The sequence below is a fragment of the Pipistrellus kuhlii genome, unplaced genomic scaffold, assembly GCF_014108245.1.
Source record: "Pipistrellus kuhlii isolate mPipKuh1 unplaced genomic scaffold, mPipKuh1.p scaffold_m20_p_19, whole genome shotgun sequence".
Taxonomy (NCBI): Eukaryota; Metazoa; Chordata; class Mammalia; order Chiroptera; family Vespertilionidae; genus Pipistrellus; species Pipistrellus kuhlii.
In genome coordinates this window covers 21392015-21417140 of record NW_023425504.1, presented here as the reverse complement: position 1 = coordinate 21417140, position 25126 = coordinate 21392015, and the positions used below count along the sequence as shown (strand labels likewise).

Sequence of the window (25126 nt, the reverse complement as noted above, 5' to 3'; positions counted from 1 at the left end):
AGCGTCAACACATTGTAAAGAAGCATGAGGCGATGTTTGACTCTCTGCCTTCTTCATTACTCACTCCTCTAGTGAGAGGGAGAGGGGGAGGAGAGGCAAGATGGCAAGTTGCTTTTTTAAAAAAAATCATTGACACTTAATAAACCAAAGCATAACCCTAAAACTTTAAAAATAATATTCCTCTAGTCACAAGAAAAATTGGGGGCCATATAGCATTTTTCCTCCCAGGAGCAGAGGGCTTGATTATCTGAGTACAGATTATCCCCGAGTCTCCAAAGCCAGCCAACATTTTTAGCTTTGTCTTCTTTCACCGCATCAATTGTCAAGGCACTGTTTTGGTCAGAGACAAAGAATGTTTGCCCTTTCCAGCAGTCTCTTGGAGCTGCCTGGCCTAGACCAGAGCCAGCATCAAAGAGGAGGGTGGAAAGGGAGATCTAAATCTCCCACTCCAGACTCTTTCTGGAGTCAGTTAGCCTTTCTATCCTTCGGTCTCTGGCTGTTTATCTCTGCATCACTGAGGCTTTGAAGCAGCAACCACTAGGAAAGAGGAGCTATCTCATCCTGGATTCTGTCTCACAAATACTCAGCCCATCCAGTGTGGCTCAGTGGTTGAGCATTGACCTATGAACCAAGAGGTCATGATTAGATTTCCCATCAGGGGCATATGCCCGGGTTATGGACTCAATCCCCAGTAGGGGTTGTGCAGGAGGCAGCCAATCAATGATTCTCTCTTATCATTGATGTTTCTATCTTCTCTTCATCTCTGAAATCAATAAAATACATTTTAAAAATTAAATATTTAAAACAAACACCTGATACTCAGATAACCAAGAGTTGACTACACTAAAATGGATGGTGAAAATGTCTAACAGCTATTTGGTGAAATAATAACAAGAATAAAGAAAAGAGCAAATGGCTAGCATGTTGAACCCCTGGGCTCCCACTCACATTCATGGTTCCGTTGATCTCTGCCACCGACTCATCATCTGTAGGAAACTGGTAGATTTGGACCCCATTGCTGACAAGCTCGCTGGTGATTTTGATTTTGAACTTCGTTAGCTCACTCTTAGAAATGGCATCTGATTTGGCAATGATGGGGATTATGTTCACCTAGGAAAGGGAAGAGCACAGTGGGAACATTGTTGGTAATTTGCAACTGATGGCAGCATGGCTTAGGACTTCCATCAGTTGCCAGTGGGAGAAGCTCAACCCAATGGTCTAGGACTGGCCAGCTCTGTAGCCAAATAATATAATCAATGACAATGAGTGCTTACAAAGTTCTGGGTGCTGAAGTAAGTGCTTTAAATAGATTAACACAATCCTGATCATAACCCTCTCAGGAGGTATCATTACCACTCTTTTACCAATGAGAAACTGAGGCATGAAGAGGTTAAATAACTTGTCCAAGGCCACAGAACAGGTAAGTAGCAGAACTGGGATCCAAATCCAAGTTTAGCCTTATTCCTAAGTCCACAATCTTAACCATGAGCTGTCTACCAGCCCAGATCCAAATTGATGAACTGTGTGATATCTTCATATCAAGGTCACTGCTCTGGTGATTTGAAGCAGAAAGATGAAAGGCTGGAAATCTTTGGTTGACAGGGGGAGACATGGACACTCCTTACTAATAATAAACTGTCCCAACTGGCCCAGTGCATGCCAGCCCCAGCCAGGGTGATGGAGACCCACGTGGGATGGTAGGAAGGGGAGGCTCAGTGAAGATGCACACTTGGCCCTCTTTCTGGCAACAAACACTGATAAACCACCCCAGTTAGGCGAAGAAGACCCTCTCAGGTGCCAGTATGATCGGACATATTAAAAAACTAATGCATATAAAATGCCATCACAGTGCCAGGCACCTATAAAACATTAGGGGAAAATGCACTAGCTGCCTGAGGCTCGTGGTTAATTTCTGCATAAAACAAGCAAGCAGAAATACCCAATTTCAAACAACAGAAGAAAGGCTTAATGCTCCCCCAAAAATTAAAGCCACCTGAACCCCAATCCTTGAAATTCCTCCAAGAAGGGACAAGGCTTTTACTGCCGGAAGGTAAAAGAAACTTGAAATGTACGTGGCTTAGTGAAACAGAATGCCCCAAGCTAAGGTTCACATGAAGAGCAAGTCAATCCTGCCAGCAGCATCCAATGGGGTAGCATGGACGGTGCTGGGACCCTGAAAGGAGCTCTGGAAGCAGGGCCTGGGACCTTTAGACTTGGAGGACAAATTCTGCCTCCTTTGCACGTTGCCTAGGGAGCACCTCTAAAGGCTATTATCACACAGTGGACCTTGGAGGCACCTCCCTTGAAGTCTTTTTTGGGAGGGGAGGGGGCCAAAGCCCTTGCCAAGGTGGAACAGCAAGCAGAGCCAATTCTCCTCACCGCCTTTCCTCACACCTCCATCCACACACTATAAATATGCCAAAGACTGTTTACTTAACCTGCCCACTCAGCAGGCCACCAGCTGTGTGGCTCTCCGCTGCCCTATACAGGGCATGCAGGGCGTGGTGGCATTTCTAGAGCAGCCTCTTACTCATGGGCAGTTAGCTCATTGCTGCAAAAAAATGAAAAATTGCTTCTAATTTTATTATAGCTGATTTTCAGTTTTTCTAGTGGACGTGCTACTAAATAACTGCACATAAATTATATTTTTGCTAAAACAACAGCCTTGGAGTCAGAGAGAGCTCAGTCTGAATTCTCTGTGCCTCCATTTCCTCATGTGTAAAACGGGAATAATAATAGTATACACCACATTGAATAATTAAGTGAAATAAAATAATGTCTATAAAATGCCATCACTTTGTCAGGTGCCTATGAAACATTAGAGAGAAATGCATTAGTAATTAGGTGGGTTTTTTTTTTTTGTTTTGGTTTTTTTTTAAAGAATTCCATGGTTAAGTCTTTTGTACAGCAAATAATCCTCTAACATGAAGAATCACTGTCTAATTTATATCTGGAGTGGGATTTGCATTCTTCATTTTCTCTTAAAGTGGGACAAGCCCAGTTCCCGCAGCCATCTGTTCCAGGTATAGAGGCAACGGAATTCAGATCTGTGGCACCATGTTCTGTTGCCCTCATACCTGAAACAGATGGCTGTGTGGTGCCACAGATCTGAATTCCACTCTAGACTCTGCCAATAGCCAACTAAATGACAGTGGAAAGTTACTTAACCTCCCAGAGCCTCGGTTTTCTCCTCTGTAAAATGGGGGATAATGACTGTGTTTGACTCATAGTATTGTTGTGAGGATTCATTGAGATGCTCCATGAAGTACTTAGCACAATGGTGGCACATGAGAGCTTAACAAATGTTAGCTGCAATTCGAAAAATCAGTATGATAATCAGAATAATAACTTTCAATGTCAAGTTTGCATGTTTGATTTTAGTACAGGTCAATTAACATATGGACAAAGAAAAAACATCTTTCCAAAGTCTGAGCCCCAAGACCGAGACAGCCATCTTGCTTACATGTACCTTTAAGCCCAAGAGGGATCAGGGCAGAAAGGTGGTTCAGAGCAAATCTGTGCCTCCTGTTGGGAAAACAGAGTATTTGGCACAGGCTATGGATCAACAGCACCATCTTTATGGAGGGACAGGGAATAAGGGAGAGGATGAAGAGGCCATAAAACCTCTCCTGGAACTCACTGCTACTTTGCATGAAAGACCAACAAGAGTGATCCAGCTTGCCCAGCCTCACCCCTGCCATCGCTCTGCCTCCATACCTTACTATCCAGCTTCTTCATTGTCATTAGGTCCAGAGACTTCAGGGAATGACCCGTGGGGGCGATGAAGTATAAGCAGACATGGATGCGAGAGTCGTGGTAGGTGTGCAGGACCCTGCGGATCTTCAGCTCCTCCTGCAGGTAGGCTTCGAATTGGGCATCGAGGAATTCCACGATGGGCTTGTAGCTAAAGGGAAGAGTAGGGAAATAGCCAGACCACTTCAAAAATGGGGATTTCGATACAGTCCCTTGTAGAAGTTTAAAATGTCCTTGGTAATTGACTCTCCCCATCAAGCTGGATTTCTCTGTCTCCCCTCAGTGCACCTCCAATCTCATCTGGCTGGTCACCTCCTTGATCCTCACATGAACCAATCTTATGCCCATCTGTGCACCTTCGCTCTGAAATGCCCATTTCTCTCTTCTCACCACAATACTGCCCTTCCAGGCCCCAGGGCCCAGTTGAATGCCCATCTCTTCCATACAGCCTTCCTAATTATGCCAAAATCCCTTCTGTGCTGGGTACCCAGTGGTGGCCAGGACCTCTCCCTGACCCTGTTGCTGGGGAATCCCACCAGAACTCTCTGGGTTTCGCTCAGTATTGCAAGATTCAATGGCGCTCACCACTTGGCTCCCCTAAGGTCCAGATATTTTTTCAGTTCCCATTTCCTCCAAGGTTGTGAATTTAAAATCGAAGTAGCCCTTGCCAGTTTGACTCAATGGATAGAGCAAAGGCAAACCTGAGACCCCCAAGTCCGATTCGGGCCAAGGGCACATGCCCAGGTTGCGGGTTTGATCCCCACTAGGGGGCGTGCAGGAGGCAGCCAATCAATGATTCTCTCTCATCATTGATGTTTCTATCTCTCCCTCTCCATTCCTCTCTGAAATCAATAAAGAAATATATATATTTAAAAATAAATAAGTAAATAAAATAGAAGTAATTGGTCAAATTTTGATAAAGATACTCTCCCCACCACAGCCTTCACAAGTGTACCTCCCCCAAGCTCACTGAGTCTCCTCCATATACAGCCCCCCCCCCTTGTGGCCCTCAGGTCCTGCCAGGACTTCTTAAACAACAGCTCCCTGTCCTGGGAAGCTTCTCACTTCTCCCTTGGGCCATTCCTGCAGTCCCTGTGGCCTCTTTCTGCTCTACCTAGGTCAGCTTCACTTCAGCCCTGCCTCTGTTCTCATCTCCCTGTCTCTGCTGTCTCTTCATCTGGGGCTATATGAGCCCGGGACAGTGAGTCTACAGATATCACTGCCAGAAGGGGTCCTCATCAAAGGAGGAGTGGGCCCAAGCAGCACCTCCTACCTGCAGCAGCCCCCAACCTGAGCCTTTTTGAAAGATCCCCCTTTTAGAGAAGAGAAAATAGCTTTATAAAAAAGAATAACAGCTCTAGATGGTTCGGCTCAGTGGACAGAGTGTTAGCCTGCAGACTGAAGAGTCCTGGGTTTGATTCTGGTCAAGGGCACATGCCCAGATTGAGAGCTCAATCCCCAGTAGGGGGTGTGCAGGAGGCAGCCAATCAGTGATTCCCATCATTGATGTCTCTGTCTCTCTCCCTCTTCTCTCTGAAATAAAAAAATATATATATTTTAAAAAGAAACACAGAATCTTAGATTCTAGGAGTTACATACAGAGGAGAGACCCAGATGCAGGTTACCTCTAGAGCCCCAGGAAAAAAATCTAAAAATAGAGTCCTTTCTTCCTTTGATCCCTCTGAGCCAAATATTGTTCTGAAGGGTAATAGCATCAAAGAATCTTTTGCTTGCAGAGAACCTTACAAGATTCCTGAAGAATTAGGAGTGAGGGTGCAGGGTGCATCCCTTAGACTCATCTAATTAAATTTTTGGTGATCGGCTGGTTTGAATAATCTAATCATGGCACTACTTCATTTTTTTATCCATTACATAACTTTTTTTTCTTCAGTGTTTTACTCATCAAAAGGGATCAGAGGAGGAAAGAAAAGTGTGCATTTTTTGCTCTCCTCCCCTGAATCTCTGGTGATACCCTGGGCCTATCTTTCTGCTGTTGCCTCTAGCTCTTAGGGTCTCTGAAGGGGTGTATGAATTAGACCAGCCAAACTAGCCAATCAACCAAGAAGACTAAATAGGTGATTCATCTTTGTCTCATCAGTGTTCAGCATGGAATCTGAGATAGAGTAATGGCTCTGTCCTCGTTCCCAATAGCTCATCTTCCCATGGTAGTCATCTCTCCCACCCCACTCTTGTGCTCACTGGACTTTAAAACACGCTAAACAAGATCCTGTACTCCCATAAGCAACCTCTTCACAAAATGCTTCCTTCCTCTAAGTCAGTGGTTCTCAACCTTTCTAATGCTGCAATCCTTTAATACATACAGTTCCTCATGTTGTGGTGACCCCAACCATAAAATTATTTTCGTTGCTACTTCATAACTGTGATTTTGCTACTGTTATGAATTGTAATGTAAATATTTGTGTTTTCTGATGGTCTAAGGGACCCTGCTAGTGGTTCTCAACCTTTGGGTCTCACTCATTTGTGGATAATAAAGAACTATAATCTGATGAACAAAAAGATAGATACAGAGACAGTAAAGCATCAAACAGACTGTCAAATTACAGCGGGAAGGTTAAGGAGAGGTGGAGGAGATAAGAGATCAACAGAAGGACTTGAATACATGCATGTAGGAATAATCAACGGATGCAAAACATTGGGGGGTGAGGGTATGTATGAGAGTGGGGGGGCACAATGGTAAGATATGTATACATATAATACTTTAGTAAAAGAAAAAAATTAAAATTAAATATATATATATATATATATATATATATATAGAGAGAGAGAGAGAGAGAGAGAGAGAGAGAGAGAGAGAGAGCGCTTCACAGATAAGAAAAAGCTAAAGGAGTTCATCAGCTGAAACTGGTTTGGCTCAGTGGATAGAGTGTCAGCCTGCGGACTGAAGGGTCCTGGGTTTGATTCCGGTCAAGGGCATGTACCTTGGTTGCGGGCACATTCCCAGTAGGGGGCATGCAGGAGGCAGCTGATGGATGACTCTCTCATCGATGTTTCTAACTCTCTATCTCTCTCCCTTCCTCTCTGTAAAAAATCAATAAAAAAAAAATATATATATATATATATATATATATATATATATATATATATATATTTTTTTTTTTTTTTTTCTTTTTAAAAGGGAGTTCATCACCACCAAACCAGTATTACATGAAATGCTGAAGGATCTTCTTTAAGAATAGAATAAAGTCCTAACCAGTTTAGCTCAGTTGATAGAGTGTTGGCCTGCGGACTCAAGGGTCCCAGGTTCATTTCTGGTCAGGGGCATGTACCTTGGTTGCAGGCACATCCACAGTAGGAGGTGTGTAAGATGCAGCTGATTGATGTTTCTAACTATCCCTCTCCCTTACTCTCTGTAAAAAATCATTAAAAAATATTTTTAAAAGAATAGAAGAAAAAGATAAAACATATGAACAATAAAATGGCAATAAATACATACCTATCAACAATAGAATCTAAAAATCAAAATAAATGAACAAGGAATCTTATGAACAAAATAAACAGATGAATAAAATAGAGCCTGAGGCATGGAAACATGGAACAGATGAATCTCAGAGGGAAGGGGGGTGGGCAGGAAGAGATTAACCAAAGATCTTATATGCATATGTGCATTACCCATGGACACAGACAATAGGGAATGGATACCTAGTGAAGGCCTGGGGCAGGGCGGGATCTAGTGGAGGAGGGCAATGAAAAAGGGAGGACATCTGTAATACTCTCAACACTAAAGATAAAAAAAAAAATTATATCAGCACAAAAATAGTCTATGGCTTTCTGCATGTTTATTTTAAAATTGGATACCTTACTGAACAATTGTTCATTAGAATTGTTTTCCAGTTGATTACCTTGGGTTTGCTAAACAGACATATTATAGAAAAATAATAGTTTTATCACTCAGTGAACACTTCAATTTTCACCTTTCTTGATAATGTTGAAGTCCCTTCTTTTTAAGAAAATATTTCTTTTTTTAAATATATTTTTATTTATTTCAGAAAGGAAGAGAGAGGGAGAGGGAGAGGGAGAGAGATATCAATGATGACAGAGAATCATTGGTCAGCTACCTCCTGCACGCCCCCTACCAGGGACCAAGCCCACAACCCAGGCATGTGCCCTTGACCATAATTGAAACCAGGACCCTTCAGTCTGCAGGCTGCCGCTCTATCCACTGAGCCAAAGCAGCTAGAGCACCAATCCCTTCTTGAAATACTGTCCTCTGGCTTGACTGCCACCGTTATATCCTACTTCTATAACTCTGCTTTCTCACTTACCTTACCTTGGGCTGTTTTTGAGCTTCCATCCTGGACCCCTTCTGTTGTCCTTCTACACATTACATGTATACTATCCCTGAGTGGTCTCACTCTCATGGTCTCACTTATCATTGTCTTTCTATTACACTTCCTAGACACCTGGACATCATCCTAGTATCCTTCCTCCCCCTTGTGCCAGTTCTCCACCAACAAAGCCATCAGAGGCTCCCTGTTGGAAACCTGCAAGACTTGGTCACAGACACTGTACTTGAATACCACCATTTTAGGCAAAAAAGCCAAGTTACCATAAGGTCAGGTCTTCTAGAGCAATGCCAAAAGTGACAACAGCTAATTCACTCTATTACCATCTTCCAATCACCTCTTCGTCCTTCTACGGTATATGCATCCCTAGTCTTCTCTATCTTCTATGGGCTTGTCCTCCTGTAGCTCTCTTCTTTCAAAAACATTTCCACTGTGCCCTCTGAAATTCCTGTACCATGATAAACAAAATTGCCTACATTTTTGCCACTCACAGCACAAGAGTGTGGTTCTTGGACAAGTAACATTAGTATCATCTGAGAGCTTGTTAAAAATGCAAGATCTTCAGTACCCAACACAGACCTGCAAGATCAGAATTTGCATTTTATTAAAAGCCTCCAAGGTTTGCGTACAACATTAAACTGAGAAGTGCTGGCCTATAACACCTGCCTCTTTCTAGAATTTGCCTACTTTCCTCCCTTAATCGAAGCCTCATTCTTCCCTGAGGACACCAATACCTGGAAGGGAAGCCTCTTCAGTGTAGGAATCCCATTCTCCCACAATTGGTGTATGTTGGGGTCACTAGGATGGGCATTCATGGGGATCCTCAGAGCCACTTTTAGACTGTTACTTCTCTACCTCAGTATAAAGCCTTTTCTTCATTTGTGTCCTCTTAAATCTTCTTCTGGTAGCATCTGACCCATAGTCTTTCTCCGCATTCTGGGTGATTGCAATGTGCTTTAGATAACCCACCAACCTTCAACCTCTTAATTCCTTAATTGCCTCAACTTCACAACCTTTAGCTCCATCTACTCCAGCCACCTACACACCTTACAAGCCATATCAGTTTCACCCGACATACTCTCTCTAAAATAATACCCCACTATGTGACCACAACCTCACATTTTTCAATCCTCTTAATCCTGATCTTTCACTCCATAGAGTCCTCTGGTACCTTGACCTCTTCTTTATCTCACAAGATATCAGCATCTTCCTGGCCTCATCACTTTCTTGGCCTAGGCTCAACCCCATATTTGATTACCTGAACCAGGTTTTCACCAACAACCTCATCCCATTGTACCCCATCTTCTATCCTACTTGCCTAGCAAAACTGCTGTGCTGAACAAATTTTAGGATCTGCTCTCTCTGCTGCTACATCACTGCTGCTGAAGTTGGCTAGAAACAATCACAAAACTGTAGGTCTTGGCACCACTATAAATTCATAGCCTCCAACCTTGCATAGGCTTTTAGAGTAACATGACAATCCATTTACTCAGCTCTCATTGGCTTCCTTCCCATTGCCTTCGTGGACCATTCCAAACTTTTACTACCTTCCTCAAGCTCCAAAACATATTAATAACCTCTTCAATCTCATAAGATGATCTTACCGCCTGTTTTACCAATAAAATTGAGGTCATCAGGCTCACACTCCCCCAACTTCCTGCCTCACTCCCTCCCCTCTAAAAAATGAATCAACTCTTCCTGGTTTCTCTCTAGTCTCTGAAAATAAAGGTACCCTCAACCTGTCCAAGGCCTGTTACCCCTGTGCAGTTGATTTCATTCTTTTCATGCTCTTAGAACCTTGCTTCATCTATAAGCTCCTCACCTTCTACTGACTCCTTCCTCTCAACTTATAAACATACTTGAGTCTTCTCTCATCTCCAGAAAACAAATTCCCTCAACCTAATCCTCCTCAACCACACATTTCTCTCCATCTACTCCCCTGTCTGTTTTTTCATTTAATAGTCAAGTTTGTCTTCTACACCTATCACAGAGCCTGGCCTATAATAGGTGCTCGATAAATATTTAATGGGTGGGTGGAAATTTTTAAAATTATCTATTTGTTTTATTGATTTGAGAGAGAGGAAGAGGGAGAGAGACACAGAGAGAAAGACAGAGAGAAGGACAGAGACATCGATGTGTTGTTCCACTTATTTATGATTTCATTGGTTGATTCTTTTATATGTCCTGACTGAACCCAAAACTCTGGTGTATTAGGATGATGCTCTAACCAACTGAGCTACCTGGCCAAAGCCTAATGTATTCTTTTAAAAAATTTATTTCTCATTCATTGCTGAACACATTGTAGACATTTTCTACCCTCATCAGCATCCTAGTTAACACATTAATTGAATACTTTGAGTTTTGAATGATGGAAATTTAGAAGTATTGTCTTTAATACTTTATTTTCCCCATCAATATATATATCATGCATTCATCATATATATACTGAACACTCACTACATGCCAGTTGGCTAACTTGTATTCATCCTACAAATTGTCAAGTCTTAGTTCAGCCATTCCTGATCACATCCTCTCCCCTCTCAGCAACCTACACTCTATCAGGCTTGGCCAGTTGCTACCTTTCCTATTCCTACAGCCCCCTTCCACATGCCTTTGTTATTATATTTAACATACTATGTAGAATTCATATATGTATTTGTCCCCTCTTCTAAATTGCAAGTTCCTTAACTAAAGACTGTGCCTTATTTCTTAGTATCCCTGGCACTTGACACTGTACCTGTCACACAGTTGACACTTAGTATTTTATAAAGTGAACCAGATCCTCCACCTCAATTTAGTTACTAAGTCTTGTGGACTCTTTCTCTCACACCTGCCCCCTCCTCTCGATTCTCAAAGCTTTTGCTCCAGTACAAGCCCTCATCATCTCTCCCATCCCAACCTTGTCTTCCCCTAAACATTGTTTTAGCTCTTTTTTCTCAGGTCAAAAAAGCTTGAATGAATAGTCTACACTCACTTTATCTAATTCCTTTTTTAGAATTTCATTCTTTTTTTATTTAATTTTGTTACTTTCCATCTTTTTTGTTTTCTTTACTGATTAAGGTATTACATGTGTCCTTATCCCCCATGTCCCCTCACTCCCCACTCATACCCTCACCCCCTCTGGTGTCTGTGTCTATTGGTTATGCTTAATGCATGCACACAAGTCCTTTGGATGATCTCTCCCCCTTACCCCTTCTTTATTATTTTTAATGATGCAAGCAATACATATACCTATTCTCCCCTCCTCAGAGGTAATACTATTTTCAGTTTGTTGGTTATCATTGCAGAACTTTTATATCTATATCTATCTATATATCTATATCTATCTATCTATCTATCTATCTATATTATATATATATATACATACATATATATATATATATATATATATATATATATATAGAGAGAGAGAGAGAGAGAGAGAGAGAGAGAGAGAGAGAGAGAGAGAGAATATTTGCTGTTGTGTTGGGAAGGGGCAGGTTTACACAAATGACATCATGATCATACTATCTTGCAACTTCTTTTTTTTTTTTTTTTTTCCATTTAACAACATTCCCAACAGCATATATCAATAGATCTACCTCCTTCTTTTCAACTACCAAATACACGTCCATGGTATGGCTGTATTATAATTTATTTAGTTGCTCTATTGGTGGAAATTTAGGCTGTTTAAATTTTGTAAATTCCATAACAAATGTTATGGTGAACATCCTTTTTGTATGCTTTTTATGAACATGTGCAACTGTTTCTCCAGGCTATACACCTAAAAATGGAACTGTTGGATCACAAGTTATTCACATTTTACATTTTAATAGATTCTGCCAAACTTGCCCTCCAAAAAGCTGCATCAGTTGACATTCCCAGCAAAATTAATGAAATTACCTGGTGTTGCCCTAACAGGTTTGGCTCAGTGGATAGAGCATCAGCCTTCAAACTCAAGAGTCCCAGGTTCGATTCTGGTCAAGGACATGTACCTTGGTTGAGGGCACATACCCAGTAGGAGGTGTGCAGGAGGCAGCTGATTGATGTTTCTCTCTCATCGATGTTTCTAACTGTTTACCCCTCTCCCTTCCTCTCTGTAAAAAATCAATAAAATATATATTTTTTTAAATTTCTGGGTGTTAGTGGATATATTTTTATCTTTAATTTTTGCAAATCTGATGGTTAAAAAAATGTTGTGTTCCATTTTGCATTTCTTTAATCACTGGTGAAGTCAAGTAAGCATCATTTCATATTTGATTGGCCATTTATATTTCCCTTCTGTCAATGATCATTTTATTTCTCATTGAATTGTACAATAGAAGCTTTTTTTACATTTTATTTATTTTTTAAAATATTTTTTATTGATTTCAGAGAGGAAGGGAAAGGAGAGAGAGAGAAACATCAATGGTGAGAGAGAATCATTGATCAGTTGCCTCTTGCATGCCCCACGGGGGGATGGAGCACATTGAGCCTGAAACCCAGGCATGTGCCCTGACTGAGACTTAGTTCACAGATCAATGCTCAATCACTGAGTCATACCAGCTGGGAGCTCTTTTACATTTTAGAAAGCTCATTTGTCTGTTATATAGGTTACAAATATTATCTCCCCATTTGTACTTTGTTCTTACTTTTGTTTATGGTATCTTTCAATATACAAAGGGTTTTTTAATGGATTTAAATTTGTCAGTCTTTTCTTCTACAACTTTTGGATCTTGTGTTACAATTAGAAAAGCCGTCTATATTCCCAAAGTTATAAAAATATTCCTTTACATTTTCTTCTTATATTTTTAGAACTTGTTTTTAATCCAACTGGCATCGATTTTTGTGAATGATGTTTGTGTGGGAAGGTTCATCTTATTTTTTCCTAACGGATGACCTATTTTCCCAGCACATTTTCTTGAATAGTCAATTCTCTCCCTGATGACTTCCTTATGCTAAATTCCCATATAAATATGACTTTGATCTTGGAGTCACTTTTCTGTTCTTTTCTTCTTTTTGCTATTCTGACACCTTTACTTCTTTATCTCCCACTCACTCACAGCAATCTAGCTTCTACCCATAATTTCCCTGGAATTATTATTCCTAAATGTGTTAATGGCCTTCTTGTTGCCAAACCCAATGGATATTTTTCAGTCCTTATCTTCCTGGACACCTTTTATCATTTCTTCCTACATGCTACATGATATAACTCTCCCTTGATTCTTCTACCAATAACAGTCATGATTATAACAATATATTCTGTTCATTAGTTACTCTGTGCCAGGCACTATTTAACCTTTTCATATGCCATACATGTCAACTGTGCCTCACCACAACCCTTTAAGGTAAATAGTCATATTATCATCATCCCCACTTTACAGGTGAGAAAACTGAGGCATAGAGAATTTGTATCTTACAGTAGTGCAAGCCCTGACAGTTTTCTTTTTCTCTTTTGTAATACAAGTGCCTACCTTAAACTTTGATGGCCAAGACATCCACTTCAAAGTTAGCTATCTGAATAAACACATCACCAGCCACTTAAAGATGGAGAGCTAGGATACCCCCACCTCTGCCTTAAGCTCCTTTGTTTTAGGGATCTTGATTAATTTCCATAACTGAGCTTTGGGACCCCTAGTTTTTTCTTTTCTCGCACTTTATTTTTTAAATTCTCATCTGAGGATATTTTTCCATTGATTTTTAGAGAGAGTGGAAGAGAGAGGGAGAGACAGAAACACCAATGTGAGAGAGACACATCAATTGGTTGTCTCCTGCATGCCCCCGACCAGGGCTGGCAGCCTGCAAGTGAGGTACATGCCCTTGACGGAATAGAACCTGGGACCCTTCAGTTCACAGGCTGACGCTCTATCCACTGAGCCAAACTGGCTAGGGCTCTTCTCCCACTTTAAATTCCTGCTCCTATGTTTTAAATTCACCAGTAAAGACTGAGCCCACAAAACCTTAGCCCCAAACCCTCAACTTCAATCAAAGCAGAAACCTAGGTCCATATGCACCCTCTCTTTCTTGCGGTGTGGCCAGTGTGCCCTGTGCTTTCCAGGATCTGTGAGTAATAAACCTCTCCCCGCCACCAAAAGTTTCCCAATGGTTAATGCAGAGGGTGAGGGTGTCTTCCAATCATAAGAAGAATCACTAGGGCCTATCCAGCCACACCACTGGAGCTGAGACTGGCACAAAACACTTGTCCAAAATCCCTGGGCTAAGAAGTGGCAAAACGAGATTTGAACCCAGATCTGTCTGAGACCAAAGCCTAAATTCCTAAGCCTATCCCCCTCTCCAGCCAGTCCTTCTATCTCCCTCTTGGATTCCTTTTTCTCCAGAATCTTTTCAATGGTGACTTTCTCTAGGAAAAATAAATGATGCATTCATCACTGCTCCTCTGTTTATCCATGCACCCTGAGTAAAGCAGGCATCCTGATGCTCTCTTCCCATGTAGCTACATTGACATCTGTATGTCCAAATGGCCCTGTCTATATGGAGAAAACATTGGGGGTTTTTAATTACAAATCCCTGGAGTTTACTCCACCTCTGCTCTCCTGCCATTTCAGGGAGGCTTTCCATTTCTACTTATTTTTTAAATATATTTTATTGATTTGAGAGAGAGAGAGAAAGAGAGAGAGAGAGAGAGAGAGAGAGAGAGAGAGAGAGAGAGAGAGAGAAAGAGAGAGAGAGAGAGAGAGTGAAAAGCATCAATGATGAGAGAGAATCATTGATTGGCTGCCTCCTGCATGCCCACACTGGGGATCGAGCCCCCAACCTGGGCATGTGCCCTGATCAGGAATCAAACGGTGACCTATTTCCAAGGTTGATGCTCAATCACTGAGCCACACCAGCCAGGATCGTTTCTACTTATTCTGGTTTCTATTGCAGGAGTCCCCCCTTATCCATAGGGAATATGTTCCAAAACCCCCAGTGGGTGCCTGAAACCACAGATAGTACTGAACCCTATGTATACTGTGCTTTCTTCTCTGCATACATAGCTGTGATAAAGTTTAATTTATAAATCAGGCACAGTAAGTGATTAACAACAGTAACTAATAACATAGAACAATTATTACAATATACTGAAATAAAAGTTTTGTGAATGATATCCTCTCTCTCTCTCTCTCTGTCTCTCTCTCTCTCTCTCTCTCTCTCTCTCTCAAAATATCTTACTGTACTGTATATATTATACTCACCTTTTCACTTAAAGGAAGCACTTAACAACTTCTCTTTGGCATATCCAATTGCCAGCATCACTACTCTTGTGTTTTAGGGCCATTATTAAGTAAAATAAGGATTACTTGAACACAAGCACTGCAATACAGAGAGAGTCCATTTGATCACTGAGGTGGCTACTAAGTGACTAATGGGAGGGTAGCAGAGACAACATGGACACCCTGAACAAAAGGATGATGCAATCCTAGGCAGAACAGAGAGGAATGATGCAAGATTCCACCATACTATTCGGATAGTGTGTAATTTAAAACGTATGAATTGTTTATTTCTAGAAATTTCTATTTAATATTTTCAAATCATGGTTGACTGAAGGCAGTTGAAACCACAGAAAATGAAACCACAGATCAGGGGGACCACCGTATTCAATTTTGTATGAGTATGTATCATATTTATAATCAGGAAATACAATTAGGATGATATAAATATAATGGGAGTAGATTCAAATATAATGGGAACCTCTAAGGTGTTGTATCAGTTCAGTCCTCCCAAACCACCATCAAGGCATTTTCCAATGTTAGATCTGCTAAATATATGTTACTGAGAACTGAAAGAAATTTAACCGAGAACTTAAGCGATGTGCAGCTGAGATTAAGCACTTGTACTGTGACCTGACTATCCCTTTTCCAGAGGATCTAATTCATTCTTAACCAAATAAGATTAGCACAAAAAACAAGCCTATAAAAAGCAAAGGTGTCCTTTGTTTAGAATTTCAAGTGGAAAACAGAAAGCAGTTCAATTTTTAAGAAACTAAATATATTTATTCAGGCCAGCCAGTGTAGCTCAGTTGGTTGAGCATCGACCAATGAACCAGGAGGTCATGGTTCGATTCCCAGTCAGGGCACAAGCCTGGGTTGTCGGCTCAATCCCCAGTGTGGGGCATGCAGGAGGCAGCAGATCAATTATTCTCTCTCATCATTGATGTTTCTCTCTCTCTCTCTGTCTCTCTCTGTCTCTCTCTGTCTCTCTGTCTCTCTCTCTCTCTCTCTCTCTCTCTCTCCCTTCCTCTCTCTGGAATCAATAAACATATATTTTATATTTATTCATTGTAAGGAAATGAGTATGGCTGTTGTAACTTGAAGGGAGAAATAGGAGAACTTGGGATTCAGTTCATCTAAGAAGCAATAGAATCCTGAAAGAATGAGCAGACACTGCTCAAAATGATAAATGGCCTTGTCTGGGATGAGCACATATGATAACCATGTAACTTCCAGTTAAATGCAGATGGTGCCTGATCCCCCACCCTATTCCTGGCCCCACCCTACATCTCAACCTCATGTCTGAGCTCTCCCCACCCTTCATTCACACACCATTAGCAAATACCACAGACCTCCTCCTATCTCTCTGCTTATTCCTGAACTTTCTCTTTTAAGATGTCTTTTCCTCCATCTGCTGACTTAACAGCATGTTTTCATATTTAGCCTAGTGTTCATTTTGCTCAACTCTAATCCCTAGGTGATCTTACATGCATCTGCAGTTGGGACATATCACCCATACCTTGTTAACTCAAATCTCTATTTGCAGTCTAGCCCCTTTCCTGACCTCTAACCCTGTACATTCAGCTGCATATCACTGAAGGTCATCAAGTGTCTCTCCATGGTCCACAGACAACTCAAACTCAATATGATCAAAACAGAAGTGATTCCTTTAAAAGCGTATCATCTCTTACTCAGTTTTGCCACCCTTTGTCTACTCTTCAAAGCTGAAAATCTGGGCCTCATTCTAAATTCTTTGCCTTCACAACCCCGCTGCAAGTCCTATTGATTTTATCTACTCAATATTTATCAAATCTGTCCCCTGGTCCTATCTCAGCACTGAGTGGTGATATACACTGAGTGACCAGATTATTATGATCTCTGAACGCATATATATTAGAGGTCTGGTGCATGAATTCGTGCGTGGGTGGGGTTTGGCCAGCCTGGCCAGGGGAAAGGGACACGGCAGTTGGCCAGCCTGCCTGTTGGTCGAACTCCTGGTCCAAGGGACAATTTGCATATTAGTCTTTTATTATATAGGATATACACTGAGTGGCCTGATTATTATGCTTTCAGAGATCATAATAACCTGGGCACTCAGTGTACTCTGGCCTAGTCCAATTGGGCCAATAGTCTCCTAATTGACCTTCCTACTCTCCAGTCTATCTCAAATACCTTCTTCAAAGGCCAATTAGATTACATCATTTTGCTTCTAAAAACCTTTCAATGGTTCCACATAGGCACATTCTACAAATCCCTTAGGACTTGGTTACTGCTACGTCTTCAGACTCATCTCCTTTACTTTTTCCCAGCTTATCCAAGCACTAGCTCAGAGGCAGACTCGGGTTTGTTTGTTTGTTTTTTGTGAAGTTTTAAGCTTATATGATTTGAAGGGCCCTCCAAGAAAGATAACATAATATTATGACTAAAAATTAGTTACATGGCCTAGAAAGGGGACTGTGTAAGTGAGGGCCCCTAAGCTTAAGTTTTATTAGCTTCATAGTATCTCCATCTCTGGTCTGTAAACAAAGCAAGCTTCAGTTCCCTAGAATATGCCATAATCTTCTACATCTTTTTGCCTTTGTACAAGCAGTTACCCTTGCCAGGAATGCCCTTCCCTCCCTGCCCTTATCCGTATCCATCTGGCAAAACAGTTCATTCTTCAAGGGTGAGCACAGGGACAACTCCTATGTGAAGGCTCCCCTGACCTCCCCACATGGAACTGACTGTTCTCTCCTTTGTGTTCTCATTGTAATTTGCCCTTTACCTCCTTGTACCCTGTTCTTTACAGAGCATATCACTCAATTGAACTGATTTGTTTAAAATCAGTCTTCCTGCCGAAACCGGTTTGGCTCAGTGGTAGAGAGTCGGTCTGCGGACTGAAAGGTCCCGGGTTCGATTCTGGTCAAGGGCATGTACGTTGGCTGCAGGCACATCCCCAGTGGGGGATGTGCAGGAGGCGGCTGGTTGATGTTTCTCTCTCATTGATGTTTCTGGCTTTCTATCTCTCTCCCTTTCTCTCTGTAAAAAATCAATTAAATATATATATATATATATATATATATATATATATATATTTTTTTTTTTTTTTTTTTTTTTTTTTTAATCAGTCTTCCCTGTGAGTGCCTCAAGGGCAGAGACAAGGTCATTCCTGTTCAGATTGTCAGGGCACAGAAGTACCTGACACAAGATAGGAGCTCTGTTGAAACCGGTTTGGCTCAGTGGATAGAGCGTTGGCCTGCGGACTGAAATGTCTCAGGTTCGATTCCAGTCAAGGGCATGTACCTTGGTTGCGGGCACATTCCCAGTAGTGGGTGTGCTAGAGGTAGACAATCGGTGATTCTCTCTCATCGATGTTTCTAACTCTCTATCCCTCTCTCTTCCTCTCTGTAAAAAATCAATTATATAGATATAGAGATAGAGATAGAGATAGATAGATATAGATATATATATATAAAGATAGGAGCTCAGTAAATACCTGCTAAATAGAATAGAGATCTCACTCGAGCATACTAGAAAGACACCCTTCTTTTTGTAAAATGCGTAGAGCAGAAAAGTTGCTGTATGCAGGGACCCTGGGTGGAGGCGGCACTTATGAGGGATTTGCTGCCTGCCTACACCATTCTGAGAAGAGGTCTAGACTGGACCATGACATCTGTGGTCTCTCCAAGACCGCTGTGGGGAGCTATTCCCCGTGGCCTCCCACCAGCCTCCCCAACCAACTCCCGTCCTTACCTGTCCTCCTTGTTGATCTGGTCCCCAAAGCCCACCGTGCTAACAATTGTGAGCTTTAGCCCCACGTGGCTCTCCTGGAGGTCATAGGTATTGGACCGAAGCTGGACACCTGGCTGTGTGTGGGTGGCTGGCTCCCCCTCGAACTTAGTGTTGAACAGGGTGTCCATGAGAGTGGACTTGCCCAAACCTGTCTCTCCTGAAAAGCAAAAGGATAAATTATGGTCCATTCACATAGTGACCATGAAGCCATTCCACATCATGTTTTGGATGCATATTCATTGACATGGGAAAGTGTACATAAGACACTAACTGGACTGTTTGATCTCAGTTAAGTGGAAAAAAAAAATTAAAGGAACTGCACCAACATATTAGCAGTAGTCATCTCAGGGTAGTGCAATTGGGGTAATTTTCCTTTTATTCCTCATTTTTTTGTTATGTGAAAATTGAGTACACATTGTTTTATAGTTAGAAAAAGAAACTGTTCTAGGCAATGATGGAGAGGTAGAGATATGCCTAGAAAAAGACTGGAAGGAAATACAATATTTTCTTACCAATGGGTATATGTGGGTGGTGGGGTTATATGTGGTTTTCATTTCTTTCTTTATACGTTTCTCTATTTTCTGAACTTTCTGCGACGAACATGGATAGCTTTAGTAATAAGAATTAAAAGCTTATTTTAAATTTTAAAAGAAAGAGACAGCAGCCAAAACCTGTTTGGCTCAGTGGATAGAGCGTCAGCCTGTAAACTGGAAGGTCCCAAGTTTGATTCTGGTCAAGGGCATGTACCTTAGTTGCAGGCACATCCCCAGTAGGAGGTGTGCAGGAGGCAGCTGATCGATGATTCTCTCTCATCGATGTTTCCAACTCTCTATCCCTCTCTCTTCCTCTCTGTAAAAAATCAATAATACATATATTATATTTTCAATATATTATTGGGAAAGGGACAGCAGTCTCTCATCAAACAAATATCCCTTCAGTCCCCATGTCACCTCCCTTACAGGACCAGAGTGCTCTGCAGATGCCCGAATGAGTGTCCCAGTGGGGAGACTGTGTCCTTCCGCTTCTCCTCCCAGTGGGTTGAGCAGTCAGTGGGACTATTTTCAGCTAATGAGGAGGGAATTTAGCAGGGCACAAATTATTCTTCCCCTTAAATTTCAAACAAACCAGTCATTTGTTTGTTTAACTAACAGGCTGCAGGGTACTAATAAATGAAGCCATTGAAATTTCAAAAGTCTTGACTTTCACACCAAGTTAACATGTGGAGGAAGAGCTACAGGGACTGCTAAGGTTTGGGAAGCTATTTCTGGAAGACCTAAGGGATGTCAAGCCACTGCCATAAGCCAAGGAGTGTTCAGAGAATGAGACATTGGAGGGAAGCTGGTGGCACGGGAGTTAAGCCAGATGTTAAGCCACAAACTGGGCTGGGTATTACAGCTGTTTTCAGTATCTTTGAATCCAGGCTGTTTTTGGGTCCCTGCCCCAAGCAATTCAGGAATACAAGATTCAGTAATTAATTACCTTTGATTTCCCTTTGACCACCTAGACTACCATCCCATTCTGTTATCATCACTCCTCTTCTTCCCTCTCTCTCCCAACCCTTGAGATGTGAGCGTTAACTGTCTTTACAGTCAAGAGCGGGTTTGCACTGTACAAATCCTCCCTGTGACTAACAGCACGTATCTGCACTGCCTAATTGCAAATGGTCCATCTCCCTCCACCCCTGAGTGTGTCTAGCTTTGGATCTTCCATGACTCTTTTCTCCTAACTATGAATGCAGGAGGTGCTTTTTACAATATCTGAGAGCTTCTGCATTGTGGAGAAATTGGGGAGGGAGGGAGGGAAGGAGGGAGGGAGGGAGGGAGGGAGGGAGGGAGGGAGGGAGAGAGAGAGAGAGAGAGAGAGAGAGAGAGAGAGAGAGAGAGAATTTTATTTAGCCTCAGCCAGCTATTGGGGCCCCAGCCCAATTCCATAGCCAGGTCTGACTAATGGGGTTGATTGTCAGGGTGCAGAAAAATGATTCCTCACACAGATCATATTTCCAGCCAGGGTCTGCTATACCTATTAGCAGCAAAGATTCTCCCAAGAAGAGGCCTCTTTGTTCCTCCCCAAAGAAACAGGAAGCATTTTGGTCCCAAGAAAAATGTGGTGAGGTGAGGCCTTTGCAATAGAAGGTGACAGACTTGGCCAAGCAATGGAATGTATCACCCCCTCCCAGCCCAAGGGCTGGGGGGGGGGGGGGGGGTGGTTAGCTAACTACAAATGGGGCCGGCACCTCTGAGGTGGAAACACAGGGTGGTTCCCACACCCTAACTCGTCCTCCCTCTGGGCACTGAGATTCAAGCTTCATTTTAGCCTGTCTTTGTACATTCCCATCTCCACAGCCTCTTCTGTTCCGTGAACTCTTTGCTGAATGCCTGGCAACAACTAGAGAGTGGTGGGTCCTGCCTCCCCATCACCCAGAGCTGGCTCCCTGGCTCTCTGATCCAAAGGATTCTCAGAGAGAGGGGAGGGGACAGCTTCCTGTACTCCAGAGAGTGCCTAGCTCGGCTCACACAGGCCTCAGAACCAGGACTACAGGGTGAGGGATCCACCCTGTTTGCACAGCTGAAGAAATAGAGGCCTGCAGGCAGGCAGGGCAGGGCAGCGGGGAGTGGCAGCAGGGAAAATGACCATCCGAATGCCTGCCAGCACGAATGGGCTGTGGAAACCATATGCCCAAGGATGAATGTCTGGAAGAAAAGAACCCATGGGTATCTAGGGAATTGTGATAAATGCAACATGAGAAGAGGACAGAAAATCAAGTGAGCTTGTTCCATGTTTATTGAGTGCCCCCATTCCAGCTTTCCCATCAATGTGGAGCCTGGGGGTGAGTAGGGTAGGCCCTCTCTCTCAATTGCTGGCACAGGCTCAGCCTGAACCTAGGAATATGTCCCCTCCCATGCTGCCCCAGGCCCAGTGTTAAGTGGGAGGGAGGGCACATGTGGCTGAATTCAGATCAGGTCAGCAGATTCCACGCCCCTGCAGGAAGGTGGGGACTTGGCAGTTAGATTCCAGTAGGAAACCTGAGGAGTCCCTAGGGGTCCATTTCCCTCTCTTCCTCCCTCCTCATAACCAAGCAGGGTTTAACCCTTTTTAAGTCATCACCATCAGCCAGGAGGATTTCAAATCACTGCAGATAGTACTCTGGAAACACCAGATTTAAGAAAATAAACAAACAAAATCCCACACATATAGACACATACTATGAAATATGTTTTTTTCAAACTATACTCCCTGGGATAGTCCAATGTTGACCGCTATACACTGAATTACAATAAAAACCACTGTTAACAGCCCTGGCCGACGGTGTAGCTTTGTTGCTTGGAGGGTCGTATACACCAATGGGTGGCAGGTTCAATTCCCAGTCAGGGCACATAACCATGTTTCAGGTTTGATCCCCGGTTGGGGCAACATTTGAGGTCTCTTACATCAATGTCTCTCTCTCCCTTCTTTTCCCCCAAATTTTTTTAATGAAAAAAAAAAAACACACACAAAAAAAAACCTGTAGCCCTTTTCTTCATCTGCTGTTAATATGTGTATCCTCTGGCACCTGTGCAATGAAGTCCTTGCCAGTGATGAAATGCAGACCCGCAGCCAAGCCGTCACTAAAAGACTGTGTGGTCTGAATGGAGCCCTTTCCCCTCTCTGGGCCTCAGTCTCCTCCTCCATAAAATGAGTAGGTAAGAGTAGTAATAATAGCTATCACTTATGGAGCACTTACTATGTGCCAGGCACTGCTGTAAATATTTCATATTTTCTTATTTAATCCCCCAAATGAGCCTAAGAAGTAGATATTACTATCTGTCCTTAATTTACAGACGAGTTAACCAAGTCAATTCCTAGCAGTGTGCATTTGCTTCCATTCTCAGCCTCTCTGCACCTGACCTTCCTCATCTGTATAATGTAAATGAAGTAACTGGCCCAAGGTTACAAAGTAGTTAAGTGGCAAAATCAGCTTGTGAATCAAGGCAGTCTGAACTTGGAGCCCATGCTATAACCAATATGCTCTAGCACATTCCATAGGCATGATATGTTGGCTCATTCAGTTATTGAAAAAAAAAATATTTACAAAGCCTTTAATAGGAGCCAGGCACCATTTTAGGGGCTGGAGAATACAGCAGTGGACAAGACAGCCCCAATCCTTGTTCATATAGAGCTCAGTAACATGGAGCTAAAGTTTCTTACAGCTCCAAATGATGGAATAAACCAAGAGAAACATCCCTGAGTTCAAAAGGGAGGAGTCCAAAAGGAAGCTCTCCAGGAACTCCAGTTGGCCAAGGGAGCCTGTGGACAGGGACAAGGTCATGCCTGGCTCGGTGACCTTGATTTTTTTCTCCTTCCTGATCTGGCAGAGCACACTGCTGTGCAGGAGCCAGCTTGCCCAGCTTCCTGCAGTTCTTCCTAAGCCCATGTGCAGTGATGACAGGTTGGCAGCAAAAAAACCAGCTTTGGTGGGAATAATGACACAATGGAAATCGGCAAATGCTGTACACCGTGGCAATTTTCTCCTGAGCGCAGATGGTAAAACACTGACCAGCACACCGCTGCTGGCAACCTGTCTTTCCCAATTGACCCCTGACCTTGATAGAATGCTAGCTGCCCTTCCCCTCCTCCTTTAGTGAACCTCAATCCTGCCTCTCTTGTATGCTTTTTCCCCAAGTTCGACAGACCCCAGTTGTGTCTGGAATCCTGAGCAGCGTCAAAGTAAATATTATCATTATGACTCTCTGTGCTCCTCACAGGCATTACTGTTGCTGGCACATTCAGAGGGCTGAGTCGTTTTGGGGCTCTTTCCCAGCAGAACATTTGTACTGCTCTCTCTGGTGGCTCCTCTGAGGCCTCCTACATTATATCTAGGATCATGGGATCCTAGCAATTTGCAAAACTAAGGGACCAGTAGATATTTTTATTAGGAGAGGGAAATCTCACCCTGCTCAGTAATTATTGTCCACCCTAGAGAATTTATTGAGAAGGAGTCTTTCGTTGTTGTTGTTATTGTTGTTGTTAATCCTCACCTGAGGTTATTTTTCCATTGATTTTTAGGGAGAGTGGAGAGAGGGAAAGACAGAGAGAAACATCGATGTGAGAGAAACACATTGATTGGTTGCCTCCTGAATAAGCCCCAATCAGGGCCAAGGCCAGGGAGGAGCTTGCAACTAAGGTATGTGCCCTTGACTAGAATCAAACCCAGGTCCTCAAGCCGACACTCTATCCACTGAGCAAAACTGTCCAGGGATAGGAGGGGTTTTAATATGCTCACACCCATGTGTCTAGCCCTCTAAAAAATAATCACTGTAGGTGCCATTTATTGATATTCTGACATATAAATTGGGCTCTGGATTCATAAAAATTGTCTCTCCCAATCTCATCATACACACATGCACACACACACACACACATGTACATGATGGGCACCCACTCTGCTGGGCTTGGACCTATGTTCAGCAGCCCAGCACCAAGATAAATAACACTGTGCTAAAAATACCCTAGGTCTCGGTTAATAATAGAAGCTAGTGTTACCATAATTTTACACTTAAACTGCCTTATTAGAAAAGAAAAGAAATCCTTTGGGAGAACATATTCCAAGCCCAAACAGTCATTAGGGGAGTAACCCTGACAAATATGCACAGGCGGTAGGCAGGAGTGAAAGCATGGCCACCGAGGCCTGTGAGAGAAAAGATCAACTTCAGCAGCCAAGCTGCAAACCCTTCACCAAGTCAGCAGCAGCACCAAGCCCCTTGGCTGAGCTGAGATTATAGCCTTGGAGCCACTCTTAGCTGCTTGTGACCTTGGCCCAAATTGTGGGTTCTCTGAGCAATGACAGGGTCTCAGGCACAGTCTGAGAGCAGAATGCATGAGTTGTAGGCTCTTTAGATCAAGGATGAAGAATGAAATTAACTCAGTCCAGGCTGGTGCATTGAATGGTTGTACCTGCTAGGCTAAGAGGGGAGCTATTAGGGCAGCCATTTTCTGAAACGTGACATGAGGGGAAAGAAAGAGATAGGGTGACTGCTTGGGAATGAGGGTCTCCTTCCTACCCTTCCCCTCTTGGAGGGTCTCTCCCAGGCAGTTAAGCAAGGCTAGCCCAGCAGGCACACTGAAGCAGTCACAGCTGTACAATGCCTAGGC

The 25126-nt window shown here is 42.7% G+C and overlaps 1 protein-coding gene across 7 annotated transcripts in view; it reads right to left on the bottom strand.

Annotated features, from left to right (window-relative positions):
* Positions 1-25126, bottom strand: part of SEPTIN6 (septin 6) — a 77127-nt gene that overhangs the window by 29456 nt on the left and 22545 nt on the right. For all 7 annotated transcript variants that reach the window (XM_045583568.1, XM_036443569.2, XM_036443568.2 and 4 more), the window contains 3 exons: positions 18959-19154; positions 3718-3904; positions 949-1110 (listed from right to left, as the gene is read on the bottom strand). In XM_045583568.1, coding sequence (XP_045439524.1) covers positions 949-1110; positions 3718-3904; positions 18959-19154 — 545 coding nt within the window. The remainder of the gene's footprint in view (positions 1-948; positions 1111-3717; positions 3905-18958; positions 19155-25126) is intronic.